The sequence below is a fragment of the Saccopteryx leptura genome, chromosome 2 (genome assembly GCF_036850995.1).
Source record: "Saccopteryx leptura isolate mSacLep1 chromosome 2, mSacLep1_pri_phased_curated, whole genome shotgun sequence".
Classification (NCBI taxonomy): Eukaryota; Metazoa; Chordata; class Mammalia; order Chiroptera; family Emballonuridae; genus Saccopteryx; species Saccopteryx leptura.
The window spans coordinates 178,454,662-178,477,023 of NC_089504.1; the positions used below are offsets into that span (position 1 = coordinate 178,454,662).

The following is a 22,362-nucleotide window of genomic DNA, read 5'->3' on the forward strand; positions in this document are numbered from 1 at the left end:
AGTGGGTTTTGGAGCCCAGTGTATGTTTTTACTTGCCCGCCGGGTGCAAGCTAGGATTAAAGACTATGGCCCACCAGTTTGTGGCTCCACTGTTTCTTTTTTTCTTTTTTTTTTTTTTTTGTATTTTTCTGAAGCTGGAAACGGGGAGAGACAGTCAGACAGACTCCCGCATGCGCCCGACTGGGATCCACCCGGCACGCCCACCAGGGGCGATGCTCTGCCCACCAGGGGGCGATACTCTGCCCCTCCGGGGCGTCGCTCTGCCGCGACCAGAGCCACTCCAGCGCCTGGGGCAGAGACCAAGGAGCCATCCCCAGCGCCCGGGCCATCTTTGCTCCAATGGAGCCTTGGCTGCGGGAGGGGAAGAGAGAGACAGAGAGGAAGGAGAGGGGGGGTGGAGAAGCAATTGGGCGCTTCTCCTATGTGCCCTGGCCGGGAATTGAACCCAGGTCCCCCGCATGCCAGGTCGATGCTCTACCGCTGAGCCAACCAGCCAGGGCTCCATTGTTTCTTTACCGACTGTCCGAATCCAATGTGAACCTGCATGGGCCAGATGTCTGTGATGGTGGCCCTGGCCTTGGCTGCTGGCTTTACACTCTCTCCCTTCTTTTCTCTCTCAAATCAAGAAATAAAAATGTGAAAATAATAATAATAATAATGAAATCACTGAACATAGAGTTAACCATAAATTATAATATAAACATAATGGGGATGGGGAGAGAAGAAGCAAGTAAGAGTCAAATTCTCATCTACTAAAACAAATTAGATAGATGAATCTAATGTCACTACATATATGGAAGGAAATATCAGCATAAGCAGCTAAAGGACTTGGAAGTGGTCAACCCTAGGAAGTAGGATAAAGACTGAAAGACCAGAAGGATTTCTGTTTGTTACAAGCCCTTTAGAACTACTTGATTTTTAAGCTATGTGTATGCAATATATTTTGAAAAAAGTAAATTTTAATTTTATACAGCATCTTTCAAAGGAAGTAAAACCTCCTCCACTACAGTATATCTAGGACTGATATACTTTGAGCCCCATGTAAGCTCAAAGAAACAAGGGTCTCTCCACTTTCATCCCCCTCCCCCCATGGGCATTACTCATCAGCACAGCCAGCTTTCTTTCCCACATTCAATCTTTCTTATCTCCCCCTGTTCCATCAGCCATTGACAGGATGGCTGTATCCAGCCCTACTGAGCTGTCAGTTTCCAGATTGTGCCTCTGGGACTTTGCATGCACTTTGCCTTCTCAGGAAGGTTACTCTTTCCTATTCTGCTCTCACCCCAACAGATTAATGATGGTTTACTTTAGGCCTTATCTTAGCTAACACTTCCTCCTAGCTCTCATTCTTCCCAAAGTGATTAGGACAAAAGTACACCACCCCCATACTTTCATACAGTTGTGCTTCCCATGGTTGCTCTTAGCACACTGAAATGTGTAAATAAATGCATCTCGCCTGTTTGGCTTTCCCACCAGACTATAAACTCTATGAGGGCAGGAACCTTGCCTTACTCAACCTAGCGCAGGACAAGGTCAGGAGCGTGGTAAAATAGTCAATGGCCATACAAATGGCTAAATACAGGACTCACACTTAGTAAGGAGTCAATAAATATTAGAACAAGTGAATTAATGATTACAAAAAGTTCAGACCTCTGCTTTCATCCAAAATATGCTTCCCTCTGCCATTTCCATTCTATCTACTCTCTCTCTGTCCTACAAGGTCATACTTTTCAGGCAATCTATAATCTACTCACTCCTGCCTCAATCCTCTAAAGTCAGGGCCCCTTCATGTGACCAGGGGCAGCTCCAGTATAGGGCTGTGTTCACACTAGAATGGAGTGAACAGGTTAGGGACTATCTGGGTGCTCAGCGGGGAAGGAAATCAACCCCCTCTTAGTTTCCCTGTCCAGGCCTAAAGTACAGCTCTATAAGAGGTCTGGGACCCACGCTAAATAGAGGGAACACGGTTAACTCTTGCTTTGGCCTAACAAGGTTAGATCTTGGCCTAAACTGAGCGACTAGCTTTACTCAGTTTTCTCACCTCCCTGCCAATTTTGCAAGCCAAGAGCTGAGATTCTAGCCCTTCAAGCTGGCAGGCCTTGGTGACTCTCGACCTGGAAAGGTATGCGGCCCTTATCTGGGGGAGGACTGAAGTAAGGCGCCTGAGCAGTAGGCAAGGGCCAGACACTCAGTAAGCTCTGGAGGGTAAAAACCCACCGTGCATCACCCCCAGAGCTGTAGAGGCTAAAACGAATCTGGCCTCCGCGAGGCCTAGAAAGAAAGGGCCAGAATCGGCATCACTGCACAGTCTGTCAATCTCCAGCCTGGGTCAGGGGCTTTCTGTTGCCCCACCCCCCACCGCGCCACGTGACCTCAAAGGGCCGGGGGAGTTTGGAATGCAAAGACCTAAGCTGTGCCCTTAAGAGGGGCGGGCTGAACTTTGTCGGCTGCGGGCGGACTGGAGGCGTGGGGGTGGGGCGCAACAGGGGTCCTCTCCTTTACCCACGGCGCAAGCAGGGGTAGCGACGGGAGGAGGAGGTTTGGCTTCGTACAGGCAACCTGTAAATACTAGCCGAGAAACTCGATCTGTTGCTGTAGCTTCCCTATTTAGGAGAAGGGCCGGTGCCAGGCGATTAGTGGCTGCTAGGGGCGCAGGTCACGTGATCACCCAGGACTAGGGGGATGGGGAGGCTGTGCTCCCGAGGAACCTGCATCGTGGGAGGTGAGAATCCCAGTCAGGCCTGCTGGCTCCCACCCCAAGTAATTACATTTGTCCTTCTGTTACAGTCTCCTGCACTGTCCGTAGGGTGGGAGGTCCAGGGTGTTTCCTGCTGCGTGTTTGTCCACCCCACGCGCCCTCTGAACGCCTGGGTGAGGTCTATTGCAGGGGTCCCCAAACTACGCGGGCCACATGCGGCCCCCTGAGGCCATTTATCTGGCCCCCGCCGCACTTTCGGAAGGGGCACCTCTTTCATTGGTGGTCAGTGAGAGGAGCATAGTTCCCATTGAAATACTGGTCAGTTTATTGATTTAAATTTACTTGTTCTTTATTTTAAATATTGTATTTGTTCCTGTTTTGGTTTTTTTACTTTAAAATAAGATATACGCAGTGTGCATAGGGATTTGTTCATAGTTTTTTTTTTAATGTCCGGCCCTCCAACAGTCTGAGGGACAGTGAACTGGCCCCCTGTGTAAAAAGTTTGGGGACCCCTGGTCTATTGCTTTCACAAAGCGCTGGTGAGATAAGACATGACTTCGGTGCTTGTGGTGGTGGTAAGGCTGCCAGGTGCTGCGGGGTGTGTGAGGCTCCGGGCCTGGGGCTCCCCCATCCTGGATGGTGGAGGACGTGCCTAGAAGGCTGGCATTCGGCCTCCCTGCCTCAGTGGCCCAGATCAGCAGTGCCCACAAAGTGCCTGCTAGGACTGTCTTCCAACAGAGCCTACTGTGTGTCAGGCTCTGTCAGAGGCATGAGGTATGTGGAGAAAAAAGTCCTTGCCCTCAAGGAGTTGACTGACAATGGAGTGAGGGGAACAGTCAGGTAAACCAGAATGAAAATACCGAAGCACAGGAACACCTAAGTCAGGCTGGGATCTGGGTGGCTGTGAGGAAGAGGTGGCACTTGAATTGTATTTTAAAGGGTAAGGAGTCATCACACCGGAGGGGGAAGGGCATCCTGGTAGAGAGACTTGCAGAAATGTGGAGGTACAGGGCATCAAAGATTTCCTGCTGCTTAGTTCTTCTCTAGACAGATGATGTTAAGTATGGGGAAGGGTTAGGGCATGGGGCAGGTAAGCCAACAGGAGCCAGAGCTAGCATCTGAGCTCGATCCTGAAAGAGGGGAGGTGGGGATGGGGGTGGGGTACTGCTGAATCATTTCACTTAGATAGGATCAGATTCGCATCTCCTACTGAAACTGGGTATGGATTTAGATTTAGGACCTAGAGAAGGAAAGAAAATAGGAGCATGTGGCAAGCCTCCCCAGAGCCAGCAGCAGTGGAAATGGAAAGAATGAAAAGGCCACACAAATACTTGCGATGGAAAGAGCAACTGGTCTTCAGGACAGATTGCAGGTGGCCATGAGTGGGCAGGAAGAGTCTTGGGTGACCTCAAGTTTCTGGTTTGGAGAACTGGGAAGATGAAGGATGCAGAAGGAACAGGTATATACCTCATTGAACAGATATATTATCTCATTGAATCCTTACAACCTATGAAGTAGATAGTACTGTTATCCCCATTTTAATATGAAGAAATTAAATCAAGAGTTAAGTGACTAAGTGGTAGGGGTGGGATGAATGAGCAGGCCTGCACCCTGCAGAATGCATTATCGCAAATCTGAAGTCCCAGTGAGGTTTCCCATGCTATTCTATAGAGAAGCTCATACTTACTTCCACAAGCTTCTCCTTTCCTCCCCAGCCCAGGTATCTGGCACCCCCACAGCTATTCAGTCACTGTCACTGGGTCTCCTTCCCTCAAGCCACCTCACCCCCAGGACCATGCCCTGAGCAGCCAGATGGAACCACACAAACTTCGTAACAGGAGTGCACAGGGCTCCAGAACCCTGGTGCCAAGACCCCACCTTCCCAGTTACAATACAAAATGCAAGTGAGACTAGGAACAATCGGGGGAACCAAGTAATGGATGTGTTCCATTTGTAATAAAATTTTAAAAAAATTAATGGAATACTTCAATGCCATCATAAGGTCATGAAAGGTCTCCGTTAGCCCAACCCTATGTTTGTTTTCTGGGGGGAAAGGGGCAGAGTTCTGGAACAAACATGCAACTTCCACAGAGCAAGATGATCCAGCTTTCTCCCTTTCCCAAACCTTGGCTCAGGAACACCCAGTCCAACTCAAGTAGCCATGGGAGACAGAGACAGCTATTCCTTTGAGCTCCAGTCTCACCACCCCACTTCTTGCACAGGGGTAGGAGGGTGATGTTTCCAAATTGCCTTTCACCAGCTGAGGTAAAGGTGAAGTAAAGGAATGAAGCAGACTGGTGACCAGAGAGAATCCATAGCTTTCTCTTAGGAGATATGTTAGGCCAGGGCTTTAGCTATTACCCTTGAACCTTATTAACCAGCCTACCCAAAGTCTCACAACCAGCAATGGCCTCAAGGCCTAGAGGCAGGAGATTTTTTACAAGATTGTTTTAGGCAGAACTCAGAATGTCCACTTTCCCCCTACCTCCCCTACCCTCTTAACTATAGGAGAGAGCCCCATCATGACCCCAGAGAGCTTTCTGTTATGGAGACCTGTAATCTGGGGACAGGACAGTGAGAAGATGATGGCATCAAAAGTCCCTGCATATCTGTGTTTTGGAGTTCCAGGCTCCGGTAAAGCTGTCAAAGCCTTTATAGTTTTTGGAGGCACAAAGGTTCTCTTCACCAGACATTCCAGACCTTCTCTCATCTACCACGCCCCATCCCCAAAGCCACCTTGGATTCTGTTCACATCCTGGTGCCGATGGTCTTAGAAGGGTTTTTGTATGCTTTTTCATAGATAAACCTTTCTTTGACCTCAAAGCAAGAGGTACCTGAGGGCCATCTCCTCTGTACCTTTCAGGAACAGCTAGAGCCCCACACATAGGAGGTATGCACAGCACACAGGAGATGAAAGCGTGTTGTTCCAAATGTAGATCACAACCTGGAGGTGGATCGTGAAATCAGTTTAAAGGGTTATGCCAGCACCTTAAAAAAAAGAGAGAAAAGAAAAGAAAGAGGCCTGGTCAGTGGTTCAATGAATAGAGCATTGGCCCGGCATATGGACATCCCAGGTTCAATTTCTGGTCAGGGCACACAGGAGGAGCGACCAATGCTTCTCTCCCTCTCCTTCTCTCCCCCTTCCCCTCCTGCAGCCAGTGGCTCTATTGGTTTGAGCAGAGTACTGAGAATAGCTCTGTTGGAGTGTGTAGGCCTCAGGTAACAAAAATAGCTCAGTACTTGAGCATCAGCCCCAGATGTGGTTGCCGGGAGGATCCTGGTCAGGGCACATGTGGGAGTCTGCCTCACTATTTCCCCTCCTCTCACGAAGGAAGGAAGGAAGGAAGGAAGGAAGGAAGGAAGGAAGGAAGGAAGGAAGGAAGGAAGGAAGGAAGAGAGAAAAGAAAGGAAAAGAAAAGAAAAGAAAAGAAAAGAAAAGGAAAAAGAAATACAATACAATGAACAAATAGGAAAAATATCAAAGTGCATCCATATAGCGAGGATAAAAGTTGTCCCCATGAAATTTATTTCACAATATAAAATGTGCTTCTTGCTGTGGGTCATTGAACCCCTGGACAAAAGAACACTAATTAAGATGTAGAGTCAAGCCTAACCAGGCATGGCACAGTGGAGAGAGCATGGGCCTGGGATACTGAGGAGCCAGGTTCAAAACCCCGAGGTTGCCGGCTTGAGCGCGGGTTCATCTAGCTTGACCATGGACTCACCAGCTTACCGTGGGATCATACACATGACCCCATGGTCACTGACTTGAACCCAAGGTCACTGACTTGAGCAAGGGAGCAAGGGGTCACTGGCTCAGCTGGAACCCCCCACCACCACCACCACCATCAAGACATGTATGAGAAAGCAATCAATTAATGTGCTGCAACTATAAGTTGATGCTTCTCATCTCTCTCCCTTCCTGTCTCTCTCTAAAAAGAAAAAAAAAGACATAAAGTCAAGACTCATACAGCAGACACAGAAAGGCTGCCTGCTCTATCAGGCACTATGCTAGAAACAAGAGACCCAATAAAGTCTCTAGTCTCAACCCATATTCTAGTTGTGAAGCCAATAAAAAAAACAAAATAAAACCAACAGTTGCAAGACGTGGTGTTTAGTATTCTGAGAAAGTATGTAGGGGGCTATAAAGCCCTGATGTGAGAGTGGGTATCTAGGAGGGTTTCCCAAAAGAGGTGATAGAGTCAGAGTTCTTAGCAAGAAAAGACAGTGACTAGGTTCTAGGACAGGGGTGGCCAAAAGTTTTGCCTCCAGGCCAGATTAAAAAGAAAACATTTTTCATGGGCTGGACGAAATATTAAAATTAAAAAATGTTAAATACATGCCTGACTTGTGGTGGCGTAGTGGAATAAAGTGTCGACCTGGAACACTGAGGTTGCTGGTTCGAAACCCTGGGCTTGCCCGGTCAAGGCACATATGGGAGTTGATGCTTCCTGCTCCTCCCCCTTCTCTCTTTCTCTCTCTCTCTCTCTTTCTCTATCTCTCCCTCCCTCCCTCCCTCTCCCCTCTCTGAAAATTGAATAAAGTTTATTTTTTAAAAATGTTAAATACTGGCCCTGGCCGGTTGGCTCAGCGGTAGAGCGTCGGCCTAGCGTGCGGAGGACCCGGGTTCGATTCCCGGCCAGGGCACATAGGAGAAGCGCCCATTTGCTTCTCCACCCCTCCGCCGCGCTTTCCTCTCTGTCTCTCTCTTCCCCTCCCGCAGCCAAGGCTCCATTGGAGCAAAGATGGCCCGGGCGCTGGGGATGGCTCTGTGGCCTCTGCCCCAGGCGCTAGAGTGGCTCTGGTCGCAACATGGCGACGCCCAGGATGGGCAGAGCATCGCCCCCTGGTGGGCAGAGCGTCGCCCCATGGTGGGCGTGCCGGGTGGATCCCGGTCGGGCGCATGCGGGAGTCTGTCTGACTGTCTCTCCCTGTTTCCAGCTTCAGAAAAAACGTAAAAAAAAAAATAAATAAAAAAAAATAAAATAAAATAAAAATGTTAAATACAAAAACGATTTGTTCAAGTAAACAAAATTTTATTATGTAATTTGTTTATGAATAAATGTGAGTGGAAACAATTTAATATGCAATATTATTTTAATAAAAATATAATTACATAACGTGTAAATATCCAAACTGTATCACAATCGAAACAATATTTAATTAATAGAATGAGCTTGAAGGGGTTATATCACAAGTAAAACAATTATTTCGTTTTACAAACAGCCTGGACACGTTTTCAGTTATCAACTGCAGCTATTGTCTATGCTACAATGCCACTTGATTCAGCACACTTGACCACAAAAATAACGAATTGTTTGACCTTGGGTGCGCACTGGCAAACTCCGCCTAAAAGAATGTGGGTTTCACATCTCCGCTAAACGTCAAACAGTTCATATCGAGTACAGATGAGTACAAAAGTTGTAAATCTTTATAATGGAATTTTTAAAAAAAATAAAGTATCATGAATCCATTCGACCAATTATCGGAAGTTAACCCTAGATTAGTCACACGCGGAATTCTTTTCCGTGTATCACTATCTTCTTAAATATCTCGATTTCTAATAATCAAAGACGCTTCCGAGCCTGACCAGGCAGTGGCACAGTGGATAGAGCGTTGGACTGGGATGCAGAAGACCCGGGGTTCGAGACGCCGAGCTCACCAGCTTGAGCGCGGGCTCATCTGGTTTGAGCAAAAGCTCACCAACCTGAGCCCAAGGTCACTCACTGGCTCAAGCAAGGGGTTACTCTGTCTGCTGAAGGCCCGCGGTCAAGACACATATGAGAAAGCAATCAATGAACAACTAAGGTGTTGCAACGCGCAACGAAAAACTAATGATTGATGCTTCTCATCTCTCCGTTCCTGTCTGTCTCTAAAAAAAAAAAAAAAAAAAAAAGACTTCCAATTCTGAGTAGCTGAGATTTTAAAGTAGCGGAGAAAATTAAAAATTTAATTGTGGGCCGCATAAACTCATTACGCTGGCCAGATCCCACCGGCGGGCTGAATGGTGGCCATGCCTGCATCTCTTCCATCCTATAGATAGGAAAGGAACTATGGCCAAATGTCTAGAGTTGTAGTCTTAAAGTCTAAAGACAACTTCTAGCCCTGCCTCTTCTTAAAAAGCTGAGACCTTAGGTGAGTTTATTAACCTTTCCAGAGCATTTCTTCATCTATAAAATGGGCATCTCTGCTGTCAACCTCGTCAACCTCAAAGAAGAGATCATATTAGACATATAATGTATGTGAAAGTACTTTGTAAACTGTAAGGGAGGGATTGCCTCTGTGGACGAGGAAGTGAAAGTGTAGAGAGGCGAAGGGTCCTGCTCAACACTACAGAGCTGGGGGTCCCCTCAATCCTCAGCCCCTGCTCCTGCTTGTATTCCTCCTTCTCACTGCAACTAAGCTACCTTGCAAGAGGATGGAGGCAGGACCTAAAAAAGTCCCCTAGCAACCTGACTGTTGAAGACTTACCTTAAGAATTCTACTGTTTTAATGATGTTTTGATGATGGGAGATAAATAAATATGTGAGAATTCCTCCCCTTCCCCTTCTGTTAATGAATTGGGATCTATCCAAACTCAGTGTTTAAAGTTACATAAGCATTATTCAGATCTTCTGTAACAGCTTTCATTTTGGAAAAAACATTTCCATTAAAATGGTGTTATGTAAAAAGGTTTTGTGTATGTACGTGTAGGGATAGAAGGAACAGGCACACATAAGCACTGCTAAGGCATACAGACACATACAACCATGGGGAGTAGGTATTTGATAGTACTTGGCAAGTTAAGATGTATTGTCCTTCAACCCCCACTGCAACCTGGAGCATGTTGGGCAATGGAAACAGCAGCAAGGCCATCAGCTGCCTCCACTCCCTAGGGATCAGAAAGGCCCTGACCTTTCTGGAAGCCCCTTTCTTGGCAGGGTGCGTTACATTGAATCCTAGACTATTAGGGTTGGAAGTAGCTTGGAAGTCACCCAGTGCAATCTCACTCTATCACTTTTGCCAGCTGTGATTTTAAGTTTCCTTCCTCCCAATGCAGTCCATGTCACCTGTGGTCAGATGTAGCTCACTGGAAGACCTGATATAGAGCTGAAACTTGCCTTGCTGAAGCTCCTATTTCTTGGAGACAAATGTATATCCTTCACCTTGAGCCACAGAAGTCTAGGAGCCATAGACAGTGGAGGGTGTTTGGGGCCTAAGGGCAAGTAGGATAGCCAGTATGAGTCTACATACCTGAAGTTCTTCCTTTAGTGACATCCATCCATCTAAACTGAGACTAGCACTAGGGGGAGTGGGGGAATAAAGGGTGCAGGGCTAGGATAAGAGGAGGGAAAGAAAAATGAAAATCCTGAGTGCAAGTAAGTGGCTTTGAGCACATCCCTACACTTCAAGTCTCGTTTGAAGTGTGGGGGTCCGACATCATGAGCTCAATTTCAGCGATACTCTGGAATCCATCATCCAGGAATCGACGGTTGTCCTTTTACGTGAAATCGTGGGTCAACGATTCCAGGGCCAAGCAGGAAGTAAAAAAACTGCCCCAAATCCTCCCATCATGGCTAGCCAGACCTGGTTAGGCTTCGCAGCTAGCTCTGGTTATCCGAGAATTAACGAACAAACCGGAACACTTCAGCACCGAGTAGGGAAACGTGAGCTTTGGAGTGTCCTTTTAAGTTGTTGGGAAGGAGGTGTGGCCGAGGAGACTGGGAGGCCGCAGCCCCTCTAAAGGGGAGTGGCCCGAGGGGCGTGGCCGTAGCGCTTGGAATGTTGTTGGGTCCTTGCACCGCATAGTAAGGAGGGGCCACGCCCCCTTTCTCCGAGATGGCCAATTGGAACGCTGGAGCAGTTTCAAGTCTCCCCTGTCAGCCTGCTCCCCCGCCACCCCACCCCCCTCGGGGATTCGCTTTTTCCGTAACGAAACAGCAAAGCTCCGGATGTTCCGCGGCCCCGTCTGCTTAGTAACAGAGAGTTCCGAGGCCTAGAACGGTGCTTCACAACGCGAGGGGCTGGTGGGCCGTGGAGAGGCCGGGTCCAGAGCCCGGGGGCGCGCGGGGGCGGGCACTGCAGCCGCGGGTTGTTTATCTGGAGTACGGAGGGGAGGGGGGAGCCTGGAAACCGCCCTGTGTCCCATTTCCTCCTCTTGTTTTCGCTCCGGATTCTCCATGTTGGACCCAAACTGAGGAGCCCGGAGCTGCCGCGGGAGGATCGGGGCCAGGGGGACCCCGGGGAGCTACTGCCCGGGCCGCCCGCTCTCGGTACAGGCCGTCTCCCTTCCCGGCCCAGGGAGGGAACGAGAGCAGGGATGTGAACAGCTGTGGGAGTTCGAGTCTCGCGAGCAGGAGCCGGAGCGGGCCCCCGCCCAGGCCCCCCAGCCCAGCCCAGCTCGACCCGCTCGCCCGCCTGTCCTCCCGCCCAGCCAGCCCGGGCCCGCGGGATTGTTAGATGGAACACGGCTCCATCATCACCCAGGCGCGGAGGGAAGACACCCTGGTGCTCACCAAGCAAGGTAGGGGCAAACAACTTCCCAAAACTTTGCGTCGCCCCCGATCTGGAAGGGGGCTAACACAGCCCCGAAACGGAGCCTTGGCCCCAGATCTCCCGACGCTCAGAGCAGGAGATTCCGACCCGATCTCCCAGTTTATCCGCCCCCGCGTCCGGGTAGGCACTCAGACCTCCGTGGGGGTTGCGCGGGCCCGGGGCTTAGGGCACCCGAGGGGGTGGGGCATCATCTGCGCAGCTGTCACTCCGTCCTGCACCCCCCCCCCAGGTGAAAAGAGACGGGGGTAGCGCTGGAGGTGCGAGTCCACCCGCGTTGATTCTCTCCAGAGTTGGGGGTGGGTCGTCACTTTCCCGCACTACAACGCACGCTGCCCTAGGACAGAGGGGAGAAAGGTGGGGAGTAGGACGGAGGGGTCCCGAGCTGGGATGGGAATCCAGCACTTCCCAGCGTACCTCCACCCCAGCCCACCCCACCCCCAGCCCGTGGTCGCCCAGGCAGAGGGCGGTGACGGCGTCCAGCGCGACTTGGGACCAAGTTCACCGCCTGGGGGCGGGCGCCGCCGCGGTGGGGGAGGGGCCGAGCCTAGGCGGACCTGACCTGGCCAGCCCGCGGCCCTGCGCTGGGACCCGGACTTCGGCCGCGCGGGGCTCTCGCACGGCCGCCTCCTGCAGCCTTCGCTGAGCAAACCAGCCCGACCCCGAGGCCGGGCCCGAGCCCCTCCCTGCCCCGGTGCTCTTCCCCGGGGCCGCCTCTGCACACAGAGCCGCGTTTGTTTAGCCCGGGAGCGGTGTCCCTGGTTACATAATTCGCGGGATGGCATCAGACCCAGCGTGTTTCTGAATCGCGCAGCGAAAAAGTGCGAGTTCTCTGTGGGCAGTGGCTCGCGACCCCCGCCTTCCTGAGGGTCAGGTGGAGATACGAGGGGGCTTCGTAGGTGGGCCCTCTCTGGGGTGGGCTTAGGGACCAGAGAAAGATGAGGCCGAGGCCTCACCCGGGGCGGGGGAAAGGTTGGGACATGAAGGTGGGATTTCTTGAGTTTGGTCATGGAGGCCCCGAAACTCTTCTCCCCTCTGCCACGTTCCTTTCGGGTTTTGAGGAATGTGTCTAAACGAGCGGACAGAATTTCCGCGAGGAGTGAGGACTAGCGTCACTTTTTTTGTGGTGTTTTTGGGGGAACTTGCCACACTAGGACTACCTGGTCCAGAGCTGGGGAGAGTACACTCTTGGGACCAAATTTGGAGTTACTGCCTTTCCCTGGACCCCCTCTCCTCTCCCCCCTCCCAGAACAGGGTGTACAGGGCTAGTGGTGCAGTGGTACACATTAAGGCTTAGAGCAGGGGTCCCCAAACTACGGCCCGCGGGCCACATGTGGCCCCCTGAGGCCATTTATCTGGCCCCTGCCGCACTTCTGGAAGGGGCACCTCTTGCATTGGTAGTCAGTGAGAGGAGCATAGTTCCCATTTAAATACTGGTCAGTTTGTTGATTTAAATTTACTTGTTCTTTATTTTAAATATTGTATTTGTTCCCGTTTTTTTTTTTTTTTTTTTTTTTTTTTACTTTAAAATAAGATATGTGCAGTGTGCATAGGGATTTGTTCATAGTTTTTTTTTTATAGTCCAGCCCTCCAATGGTCTGAGGGACAGTGAACTGGCCCCCTGTGTAAAAAGTTTGGGGACCCCTGGCTTAGAGCCTAGAGGTGGGGGGGGCAACTGTGGGGTCTCTGTGTTGCCCTAAATCACCCTGTTTGGTAACATTACTCAGCAGATAACTTACTCGTTGAGTTCACGGCCCCAAGGAGCTTCCCCCCCCCATTTGCCTAGGGGCATTGAACCTGGGCTGGTGGTGTCAGCCTTTCCCTGATTTTCTCCAGAAGGGGCAGTGTATGCTCCTGTGTCACTCACTGCCCTGAGGACGAGGACAATTCTGCCCTTCTAGCTGCATCACCAACCAGGCTGTGTGACTCAGGCTACAACTTGACCCTTCTGCTGGTTGCTCAGCTGTGCTGAGGGCAGAAGAGGGGAGACTTTCCGTGCTGATAACTTCACTCCTGACTCTTCACTCTCTTTCCAACTTCACCCCAGGAAAGGACTCCTAGAGCTAGCCAGAGCTGAAGAAATTGGGTGTGGAAGGATTCCAGAGGTGGCAGTGTTGAAGAAGGGGGAAAGGCCCTCTGTGCTTACCCACTCAAGGTCCTCCCTTCCTATAGGGGCTCAGGAGGGACCTTCTTGGTGAGGGCACAACATTGGGAGTGAGGGAAAACTGAACTGCTGAAGGGGAATCTTAAAAATAAGCTGATGGTTCATCCATCAGTGCAAATGGCAGAAAGCAAAGCAGCTGGCTTCTTGACAGTGTTTATTTAGTTGTTGATGCTGGTTGGATTTTCTTGGAGTTAAGTTTTTCATTTTCTTTTTTTGTGTGGCTTGTCCTTCCTTCAGATTTATCTCTGGGGGGATCTGAATTCTTAAGCTAACAGCCATGGGTGTCTTTCTCCTCCATATAATTTGATTGCATTCCAGAGAAAGCATACTTTCTTCCTGGACTGCTTAGGCAACCAGCAAGCCAGCTTTTTGAGTCCTTCATCATTTACAAACAAATCCTGTATCTTAAAAAAATAGAGAGAAAGGGAGGGAGCAAATGTTTTAATAAGATCCTTTAGGAGTTCCTAGCCCTCTCTCCTCTCCATAGTACCTCATCTCTAGGCCATCCCTTTGGAAAAAGGAGAGTTTGAGGCAATTTATTAAATTTGTAAGAAAAATGTATTCCTAGTTGGGGTGTTTTTTTAGTTAAGTCGTTGCCATTGCAAGGTTTTTTTGTTTTGTTTTTTTTTGCATTCTCTTCTCAGATTGAAGGCTGGCTGGGTGTGTTGATGATTCAAAGTAATTATAGTAGGGGAAGTAGAAGAAAGTTGCTGAAAGCATTGATGATAAAAGGACCAAAATTGGACCTTCTTCCCAGATGGGTGAAATGGTTTTCTGGTACAGCAAGGACAGGCTAGTGTGTAATTTCCAAAGTAAAAACAGTTAATATCAGTTTGGCCAGAGAATGGCCATTTACTACAGCCCCATGTGAGGGTGTTGCACCATTGCTGGGAGGTTGTACTGTATAGGCTTTGAGATTTGGTGGGGAAAGCCAAAGAAACAGCCCCCCCTCCCACTTCCTAGTGGGAAATGAGAGGGTGGAGGCAGCCTCTTCCAGAGCTCAAGGTGACCCACAGCCCCTTTGGGGCAGTCAGGACCTTTGGGACCTTCTTTGTTTTCCGTGAGAACCGGTGTCCCCTTCTTTCACGGAGAGGAGGGTGATGCCCTGTGTTGTCTTCTCAAATGTGCAACTGAACAGGTTCTGGTGGTTGACCATCCCTAAAAATTAAAATGGTGGCAAGTTTTTCTAACTCTTGCCTTTTCCTCATGAGGGAGAAATTCTGCCTTATTCTCCCATGAAAAAAGCTCAAATACTTTCACCGTAGTTGTAGATAGCTAGGCCCTTAACTTGAACAGCTTAGGCCAGGGGTCCCCAAACTTTTTACACAGGGGGCCAGTTCACTGTCCCTCAGACTGTGAGGGAGGGCCGGACTATAAAATAAAAAAAACTATGAACAAATCCCTTTGCATACTGCAGATATCTTATTTTAAAGGAAACAAACAAACAAAAAAAAAACGGGAACAAATACAATATTTAAAATAAAGAACAAGTAAATTTAAATCAACAAACTGGCCAGTATTTCAATGAAAACTATGGGCCTGCTTTTGGCTAATGAGATGGTCAATGTCGGGTTCCGTATTTGTCACTGCTAGCCGTAACAAGTGATATGAAGCGCTTCCAGAGCCGTGAGGCGTGGGTCCCACATCACCAGAAGTAGTACTGTACGTGAGTGACGCTGCGCTTTGCGGTGGTCTCACTGACCACCAATGAAAGAGGTGCCCCTTCTGGAATGCGGCGGGGGCCGGATAAATGGCCTCAGGGGGCCGCATGTGGCCCGCGGGCGGTAGTTTGGGGACCCCTGGCTTAGGCTGAATCTTCCTGGGGCTTTCTTCCTTCGCTTGCTCTTGTGGGTCCAGGATGCCTGTTTGTAGCTGGCTCCTCCTACCCGGCTGGTTCCTCTCCCTCCTTGTCCAGTCTTCAGTCTTAGCGTCTTTGTGGCTGCTGAGGCTGCTCAGTGTCTCCTTTAGAGTTCCCCTTCCCCCTCTCTGGGAGTGGGTAGTGGCCTGTGTGAGGTGACAGGAGCTTGTGTTTGCTCAAGGGAGTACTGCTAACTCAGCAATGAAGTTTGAAATGCCTAACATCTTGGGGCAGGGAGTTTGTAGTTCTGCCACTGAGTTTGAGTAACAGAGCTTTCAACTGAGCAGGACTTAGGAATTGCTCTGAAAAACTCTTCCTGGGATGGCAGGAGGGGGTGGTTGTTCCTCTCCTTTCTTTTCAACTATAGAGGTCTTAAAGAAACGGGGTCATCCTCTCTGGGAACTTCTAGATTTCTTGGAATCTTGGACTTTGTTAAAACAGCAAAGGTAAATTGATGCTCCCAGCATTCTCTGGAGAATTTATTAATACAATTGTTCGTAACTAAGTATGGGAAAGAAAGACAATATGTAATCATGCACTTATTTGTCTGTAACTAAGTATGGGAAAAAAAGAATATGTAATTATGCACATATTTATATACAAATATATCCCTTTCTCCTCCTCCTCAACTTTCTTTCTACTAGACTTTAAGTAATTTGGGGTTGTCTATTATTTCCATTTTAGATAGGTGGGGCAGAGAGAGGTGAGGCAGAGGCAGCAGTTACAGTGTTCATTGTTACTTGAAAGAATTCTTGCAGGAGCAAAACTGGTTGCTTCAGGCCTGGATGCAAATCCCTGCTTTCATTGTTTATAATGAAACTTGACAGATCACTTTAGTGTTCTTAGTGACTTACCTGTAAAATAGGAATATTGATAGCTACTCGTCTGTAATGCTTGGCACTTAGTAGGTGATTGATAACGTTCATATCCTTTTTTTAACACAGCTAGACCACAGCTTCTCAGTACCTCCACCGTTCCCCCAGGGCACGGTGCTAACAGCACACAGTCATGCAGGTTTATTGTTAAAGACAAGTGGCCAGGGGTCAGAGGGGACACTGATGTGGGAGCATGGACCTTCTGGAAGGATCAGCCTCATGACCTTGTTACACAGACCCCTTCTTTGTGCCAGTATGACTTAGGGTGGGATTTTATCTGCACTTCTGCGAGTAGCATATCCCTTGGGCTTTTGTAGTTCTGCCTGGCACCTGGCATCTGGGGTGGGAGGAGGCCAGGAAGCCATGCACCTCCTGGGAAGAGTCTCTGAAGTGTCAACCTTCAGAGCAATTGCTTGTCCTCTCAGAAATGAACATAATGAAGATTTGAGACAACTGTGTGCTGTGTTCTCTTACTGTCTGCATTTGCTTTGAGAATTAATGAAGCCAGTGAAATTCCAATTTCTTTTAGAGAATTCTAGTTACAAGAGAAAAATAAATGGGTTTTGAAGAGAAGTAGATGTTCTTAAGCTATGTCTTTACTGCTGTGGTTTTGGGGTACAACATTGAGAAAGCATAAAAATCAGCATAAAACTGCTTTTCATCCTGTCTCAGGCAGGCCAGCTCAGGAAGCATAAAATTAACTCACTTGTCTTAGGGACATGGGATAGGGTGTGGTCCTAATGTGATTCATTCCCTCTTTGTGTGTGTGTGTGTGTGTGTGTGTGTGTGTGTGTGTGTGTGTCAGAGAGAGGGACAGATAGGGACAGACCGACAGGGAGGGAGAGATGAGAAGCATCAGTTCTTCATTGCGGCACCTTAGCTGTTAATTGATTGCTTTCTTGTATGTACCTTGACCAGGGGGCTCCAACAGAGCGAGTGACCCCTTGCTCAAGCCAGATCTTGGGCTTCAAACCAGGGACCTTTGGGCCCAAGCCAGCAACCATGGGGTCCATATCTATGATCCCACACTCAAGGCAGCAGCCCCCATACCCAAGCCGCTGACCACGGGATTTCGAACCTGGGTCCTCTGCGCCCCAGTCCAGTGCTCTATCCACTGCACTACCACCTGGTCAGGCACTTTCCCTCTTCTGAAATGGAGAAATAGTTCTTAACTAGGATGCAGATGAGCTCATTAACATGCAAATCTTATGAAAGAACTAGTAAAAATCAAAGTGGAGAAGTTGATATAGAACTGGAAGCTTCTCTGTACCAGAGGCTAACTAGCTCAAAATTACTTTGTCCAGCAAAGAGCCCAGTCCTTCAGGTCTGAGTGGTCTGTGCCTACAGAACGGGACTCTCCAGCAAGCATGCAAGCCTTCCTCTGGGCAGGAGGGCAAACGTCCTGTTTCAGTTGTCAGCCTGAACCTGATCTCTGAGTGGACCTCCTGACATTTCCTTTCCCTTCCATAGGCATTGCTAACCCTCTCTGTCCCCACATCAGACTTTGTTTTTACTCTCTTTTTATTCTATACCTTCTATATTTCCTGCACTGTTTTCAGGAAACAGATGTGACCCCAACCCCAGTGAGCACCAAGCAGATTCATGGGAAAGCTCAAATCGTATAACACAGGCCTGCAGAAGCCCCTTCCCAAAATGGTGGATCCCAGCTCTTCTGTTTCCATTGTATTGATACAATGGGGCTAGGGCCCTCCTTCACAGAAACAGTGACTTGCACAATAGACAACAGGCTTGGGTCTTTTGACTCAATGATAAAATAGAGCAAGTGCCCCTAGAAAGGAAATCCAGGCCTTGAGGCACAAGTCTTCTGAGGCATGCAGGGACACTGAGTCAGTAAGGTATGGTATGGGGGAGGCCCAGGGGACTCTGGCTGAATCACCCTTTGGTCCTGGAAGGGTTAGTCAGAGACCACTGGCCAACCTTTTAGACATCAGGTCTCAGCCAGGGACACATTATCAGATTCTCCTGTGACACTAAAAATACCCCACATGGGCCCTACTGAATCAGCTTGAGCAGGTAGGCCAGGCGTACGCATGTTCCAAATGCTCCCTGTGATTCTGACAGGTGTCCCTGGAGAAGAGCCAGCTAAGCACAGCAGTATTCCCAACTGCCTATTTAGCCCTGAGCTGGAAGAGTCCCCTGGAGGGATCCAGTTTTGCTATTTGTTAAAGATCCTATGGCTTCTAAAAAAAAAAAAAAAAAAAAAAAAGATCCTATGGCTTCTAAAGGGAAGTTCTAAAGTTTTCTTAGTATGAATGGGCAGAGTAATGATCCTCACTTACCCAGTAATGATCACAGACCATATTTATAGAGCACTCACCATGGGTCAGGTACTGTTCCTAGCATTAAATGCCTTCGAGTTGAAGCTTCAGGTGAACTGAAGCCACTTGGTAAGGAACCTTGTAGTGTAGGGCTTCCCAGGAGTGAGCTATGAGGAAACAGAAGGAAGGTTGTGTCTTAGGCAAGACTCCAAAACTGTTTGAGAGGATGAAGTGGGGCAGGAAAGGTGTACCGACTTCTAGCTAGTGCTCTCCAGGTGGGCACACCTGCACTGGTTGGTTGAACCCAGGGGAAGCTGGAGGCTGTGGGAAGAGCAGATCAGTGTCCCTAGAGGTGGGACAGACTCCCTGGCAGGCCTTCCTGGCTGACTCCTTCCAGTCCTCCTGCAGAGGCCAGCCACGAGAGGAAGGAAGGGAGGGAACTGGTTGGCCAACCCCAGTGAGTTTGTTGGTGTGTGTGTGTGTGAGAGAGAGAGAGGGACTGTGATTGGTTTTGGTGGAGTCCCGGAGAGGCCATTTCCCAGAGTTGGCCCTACAACTACTTCTGTGTGACCTCTGGAAGGAGAAGACATTTCTGTGGTCTCTATATGTCCATTTTGAGATTGAGACTGTGATAAGGATGTGAAAATACTTTGTATTTAATGACTAGCCACTGATACTCACTGAGCTACTGAGCATTTACTGAGGCCTAGACACACCCTAAGCTCCTTGTAATTTTTTTTTTTTTTTGTATTTTTCTGAAGCTGGAAACGGGGAGAGACAGTCAGACAGACTCCCGCATGTGCCCGACCGGGATCCACCTGGCACGCCCACCAGGGGCAACGCTCTGCCCACCAGGTGGCGATGCTCTGCCCCGGGGGGGGGGGGGGGGGGGTCGCTCTGTCAAGACCAGAGCCACTCTAGCGCCTGGGGCAGAGGCCAAGGAGCCATCCCCAGCGCCCGGGCCATCTTTGCTCCAATGGAGCCTTGGCTGCGGGAGGGGAAGAGAGACAGAGAGGAAGGAGGGGGTGGGGGGTGGAGAAGCAAATGGGCACTTCTCCTATGTGCCCTGGCCGGGAATCGAACCCGGGTCCCCCGCACTCCAGGCCGACACTCTACCGCTGAGCCAACCGGCCAGGGCTGTAATTTTCACAGCTCTTATGAAATAGATAATATTCGTCTCCCCATTTTACAGATGAAGAAACAGGCCCAAGGCCACACACCTTATATGTGACAGAGCCAGAATTTAAAGCCGAGTCCGTGGTAACTTGTGTAATCACTCTGTTGTTCACTGGTCAGGAAGAGATGGTTGTGAGTCCCTTACTTTGTGCCTTTACTCCTCTTTCTCCATCTCACTGTCATGCTTGTATCACCTAGAGCAGGCTTCCATAGCTGGAGGGGAAAGAGTCTCTGGATTTTGGTCTTTCACCAAATTCAGGCATTCTAGGAATCAGGCAGAGAGCCAAGGCAGGGGCTAAAACTGTCACCCAGAGGGTGATTGTGTCCTCCTTGGAGGGTTTTTCTTAGCCTCCCAGCCTCCCACAAGGGCCTGCTCAGCACCTCCTTAAGGGAAGAGAGAGAGGCCCTTAAGGGTGGACAGATGTGGTTTCCAGTTAGTGGTGGGATTCAAATTATTTAATAATGGGGTTCTCTGCCCTAATGACCGTTTTAAGTATAAAAACTGATATATCTAAATGTAGTTTATAAGAAAGAGTTATGAAATAATAATGGAAAATATTAAGTAATACGTGACAAAGATATTTCCAATGACAGCGTGTCACCCCCTGGGTGTTTGGCACTTCTTTTCTTTACGTTATATTTGTTTACTGAAGTAACAAATGCAAGGGAATTAAAATACAGTATTTCATGAAAGGTATAATGAGTTTTATGAAATGAATAAATATTACAAGCATAGTTCTGTCAAATTTTTTCCCCCTGTGGACAGAATGAACGTTACCACGGTGCTTAGCATATGCTGTTGCGCAGATGAACGTTAAAAAAGAGTAAGGTATGTAAATTGGTGATTTCCACATTGGGTGGCTGCCTAATCTGGCACCCACCTTAGAGAGAACCCTGATCACAAGTGCCATTCTAACAATCGTTTCGCTGAACTAAGCAAAAAGTTAGGTATTGGATCTGCCAAATCAGTGTAAACCTGCTGAATCCCACTACTGCTTCCAGTCCTCTGTGATGACATCCCTGCTCTACTTGGCTTTGCATGGGGCAAGCCTCCTGCTGAGGCAGGGGCAGGACCCAGCCCTTTGTTTTTTCCTGGCTGGTGTCTCAGATCTATCCCTGCTGCTCCTGTGGGCCATCAGATCACTTTCTGACAGCCAAGAGCCCCCTGGTGTGGGGCTGGGGGCCGAGCCTGCTGTTGACACATCTGTGAGGAAACGGCTTCTCCATCTCAGTTGGGACCTGTTGCTTCTTTTGGGAACCTCACGCCCACCCCAGCATGTTTTTGAAGGATGTGAGAGCTGCCCAGGAGGGCGTTTTGGCAATAACTCTTTTAAAGGCTAATTCTTACCCTATCCTGTGGTGGTACAGTGGTTAGAGCATTGACCTGGAACACAGGGCGCTGGTTTGAAACCCCAGGCTTGCCCAGTCAAGGCACGTAGGAGAAGCAACAACTATGAGTTGATGCTTCCTGCTCCTTCCCCCACCCTTTCTCTCTCTCTTTATCTAAAAGGAATAAAATCTTTTTAAATAAAGGCTGATTCTGAAATTGATGGAGTATCTTGATCACGTTTTAAAAGCCATCAGGAAACCCCTGCTCTCCATACTGAGTCCTTCTTGAAGGAAGGTCCTTAAAGTTGAGGCCCTATGTTGAGATCAATGACTAGCTTGCTAAAGGGGACAGGAGAAAGGCAGGAGACAAGGTATACAGTGACCTGTGACCCCCGCTCTTACCCCACAAGTGGCATTAAGGACCTGGGATTGAAAGAAGTTCTCCTTTCTTGGGAAGGGGAGGTGGAGATGCAGGGAAGGAAAACTAATAGACCTAAAGTCCTTGCCGTCCTTGCTCTCTCTTTGTGCAAGTGTTTTACCCTGGCTGCAAGTACTGGAATGCAATCCTTTCTTTTTCCCAAAGAAATCCTTTCTGCGGAGAAAAAAAAAAGCCCATGCTGTCAGATTCACAGCTGCTCTTTGGAACTTTGGGAACTGTTGCTGAGCTTGTTGAGGCCCTGCTTGCCTTGTTTTCCAGAAAGAACAGTGTCAGCATTTCAGCATTCTGGAAACTGGTACACCCTCCCCATATTTCCAGGCTTTTCTGTGTGGGGAATGTCCAGGCATATCTCACCCTCTTGTTCCCTGCTGATTCGCCTGCTGGTCCAAGTGCCCTCCCACCCACCTGGCACTTTAGGGCCTGCCCTTAGCCAAGGCACCACTGCCCCTTGCTGAAGAACTGAGAGGAATCCTCTCCATGGGAAGCCCCAATCAGATGTGTCTTGGCTGCAGGGCCCAGGCAGCTGGCCAAGAAGGGCCGGAAATGCTCCAAATACTCTCCTTCCTCCAATAGCTAAGGGGAGGAGGCCCCCTCAAAGAGTCCATTTTATAGTGATAGCCAGACTAAATCCTTTGCTTTGGGTGTATGGGAGATGGTGGGGAAGAAAGTACTTCTGAGGGATGAACCAAGAAAGCATCCTTCTACATGAACGGGCTTGCTAAAATCCAGTAGCCTGGGGGCTTGCGTTCTGCTGAATCCCAGGCCGATGTATTCAATATAAGGAGTTCTTTTGCTGGGACATGCGGCTGTATTGTTGGCAACAGTGATATCTGAACCTGACCTTTAGAAGGAGATTAAAAATAGTGTTGTCCTGGCAAAGCCAGTCTTCATCTGTGTGTGTACGTGTGTGTGCGCATGCTTGTGCTCGCACCCCTGTACATGCACTAGCTTCTTAAGAGGCAAAAGCAAAAATGTTCCCATCTGGTGTTTCTTAGAGGCAGTGGTGGTAGAC

At 49.0% G+C, this 22,362-nt stretch overlaps 1 protein-coding gene across 1 annotated transcript in view; it reads left to right on the top strand.

Annotated features, from left to right (window-relative positions):
* The first annotated feature begins 10,631 nt into the window (after positions 1-10,631).
* Positions 10,632-22,362, top strand: part of CTDSP2 (CTD small phosphatase 2) — a 24,438-nt gene continuing 12,707 nt past the window's right edge. Inside the window, exon 1 of the mRNA XM_066369338.1 lies at positions 10,632-11,201. Coding sequence (XP_066225435.1) covers positions 11,138-11,201 — 64 coding nt within the window. The 5' untranslated portion in view covers positions 10,632-11,137. The remainder of the gene's footprint in view (positions 11,202-22,362) is intronic.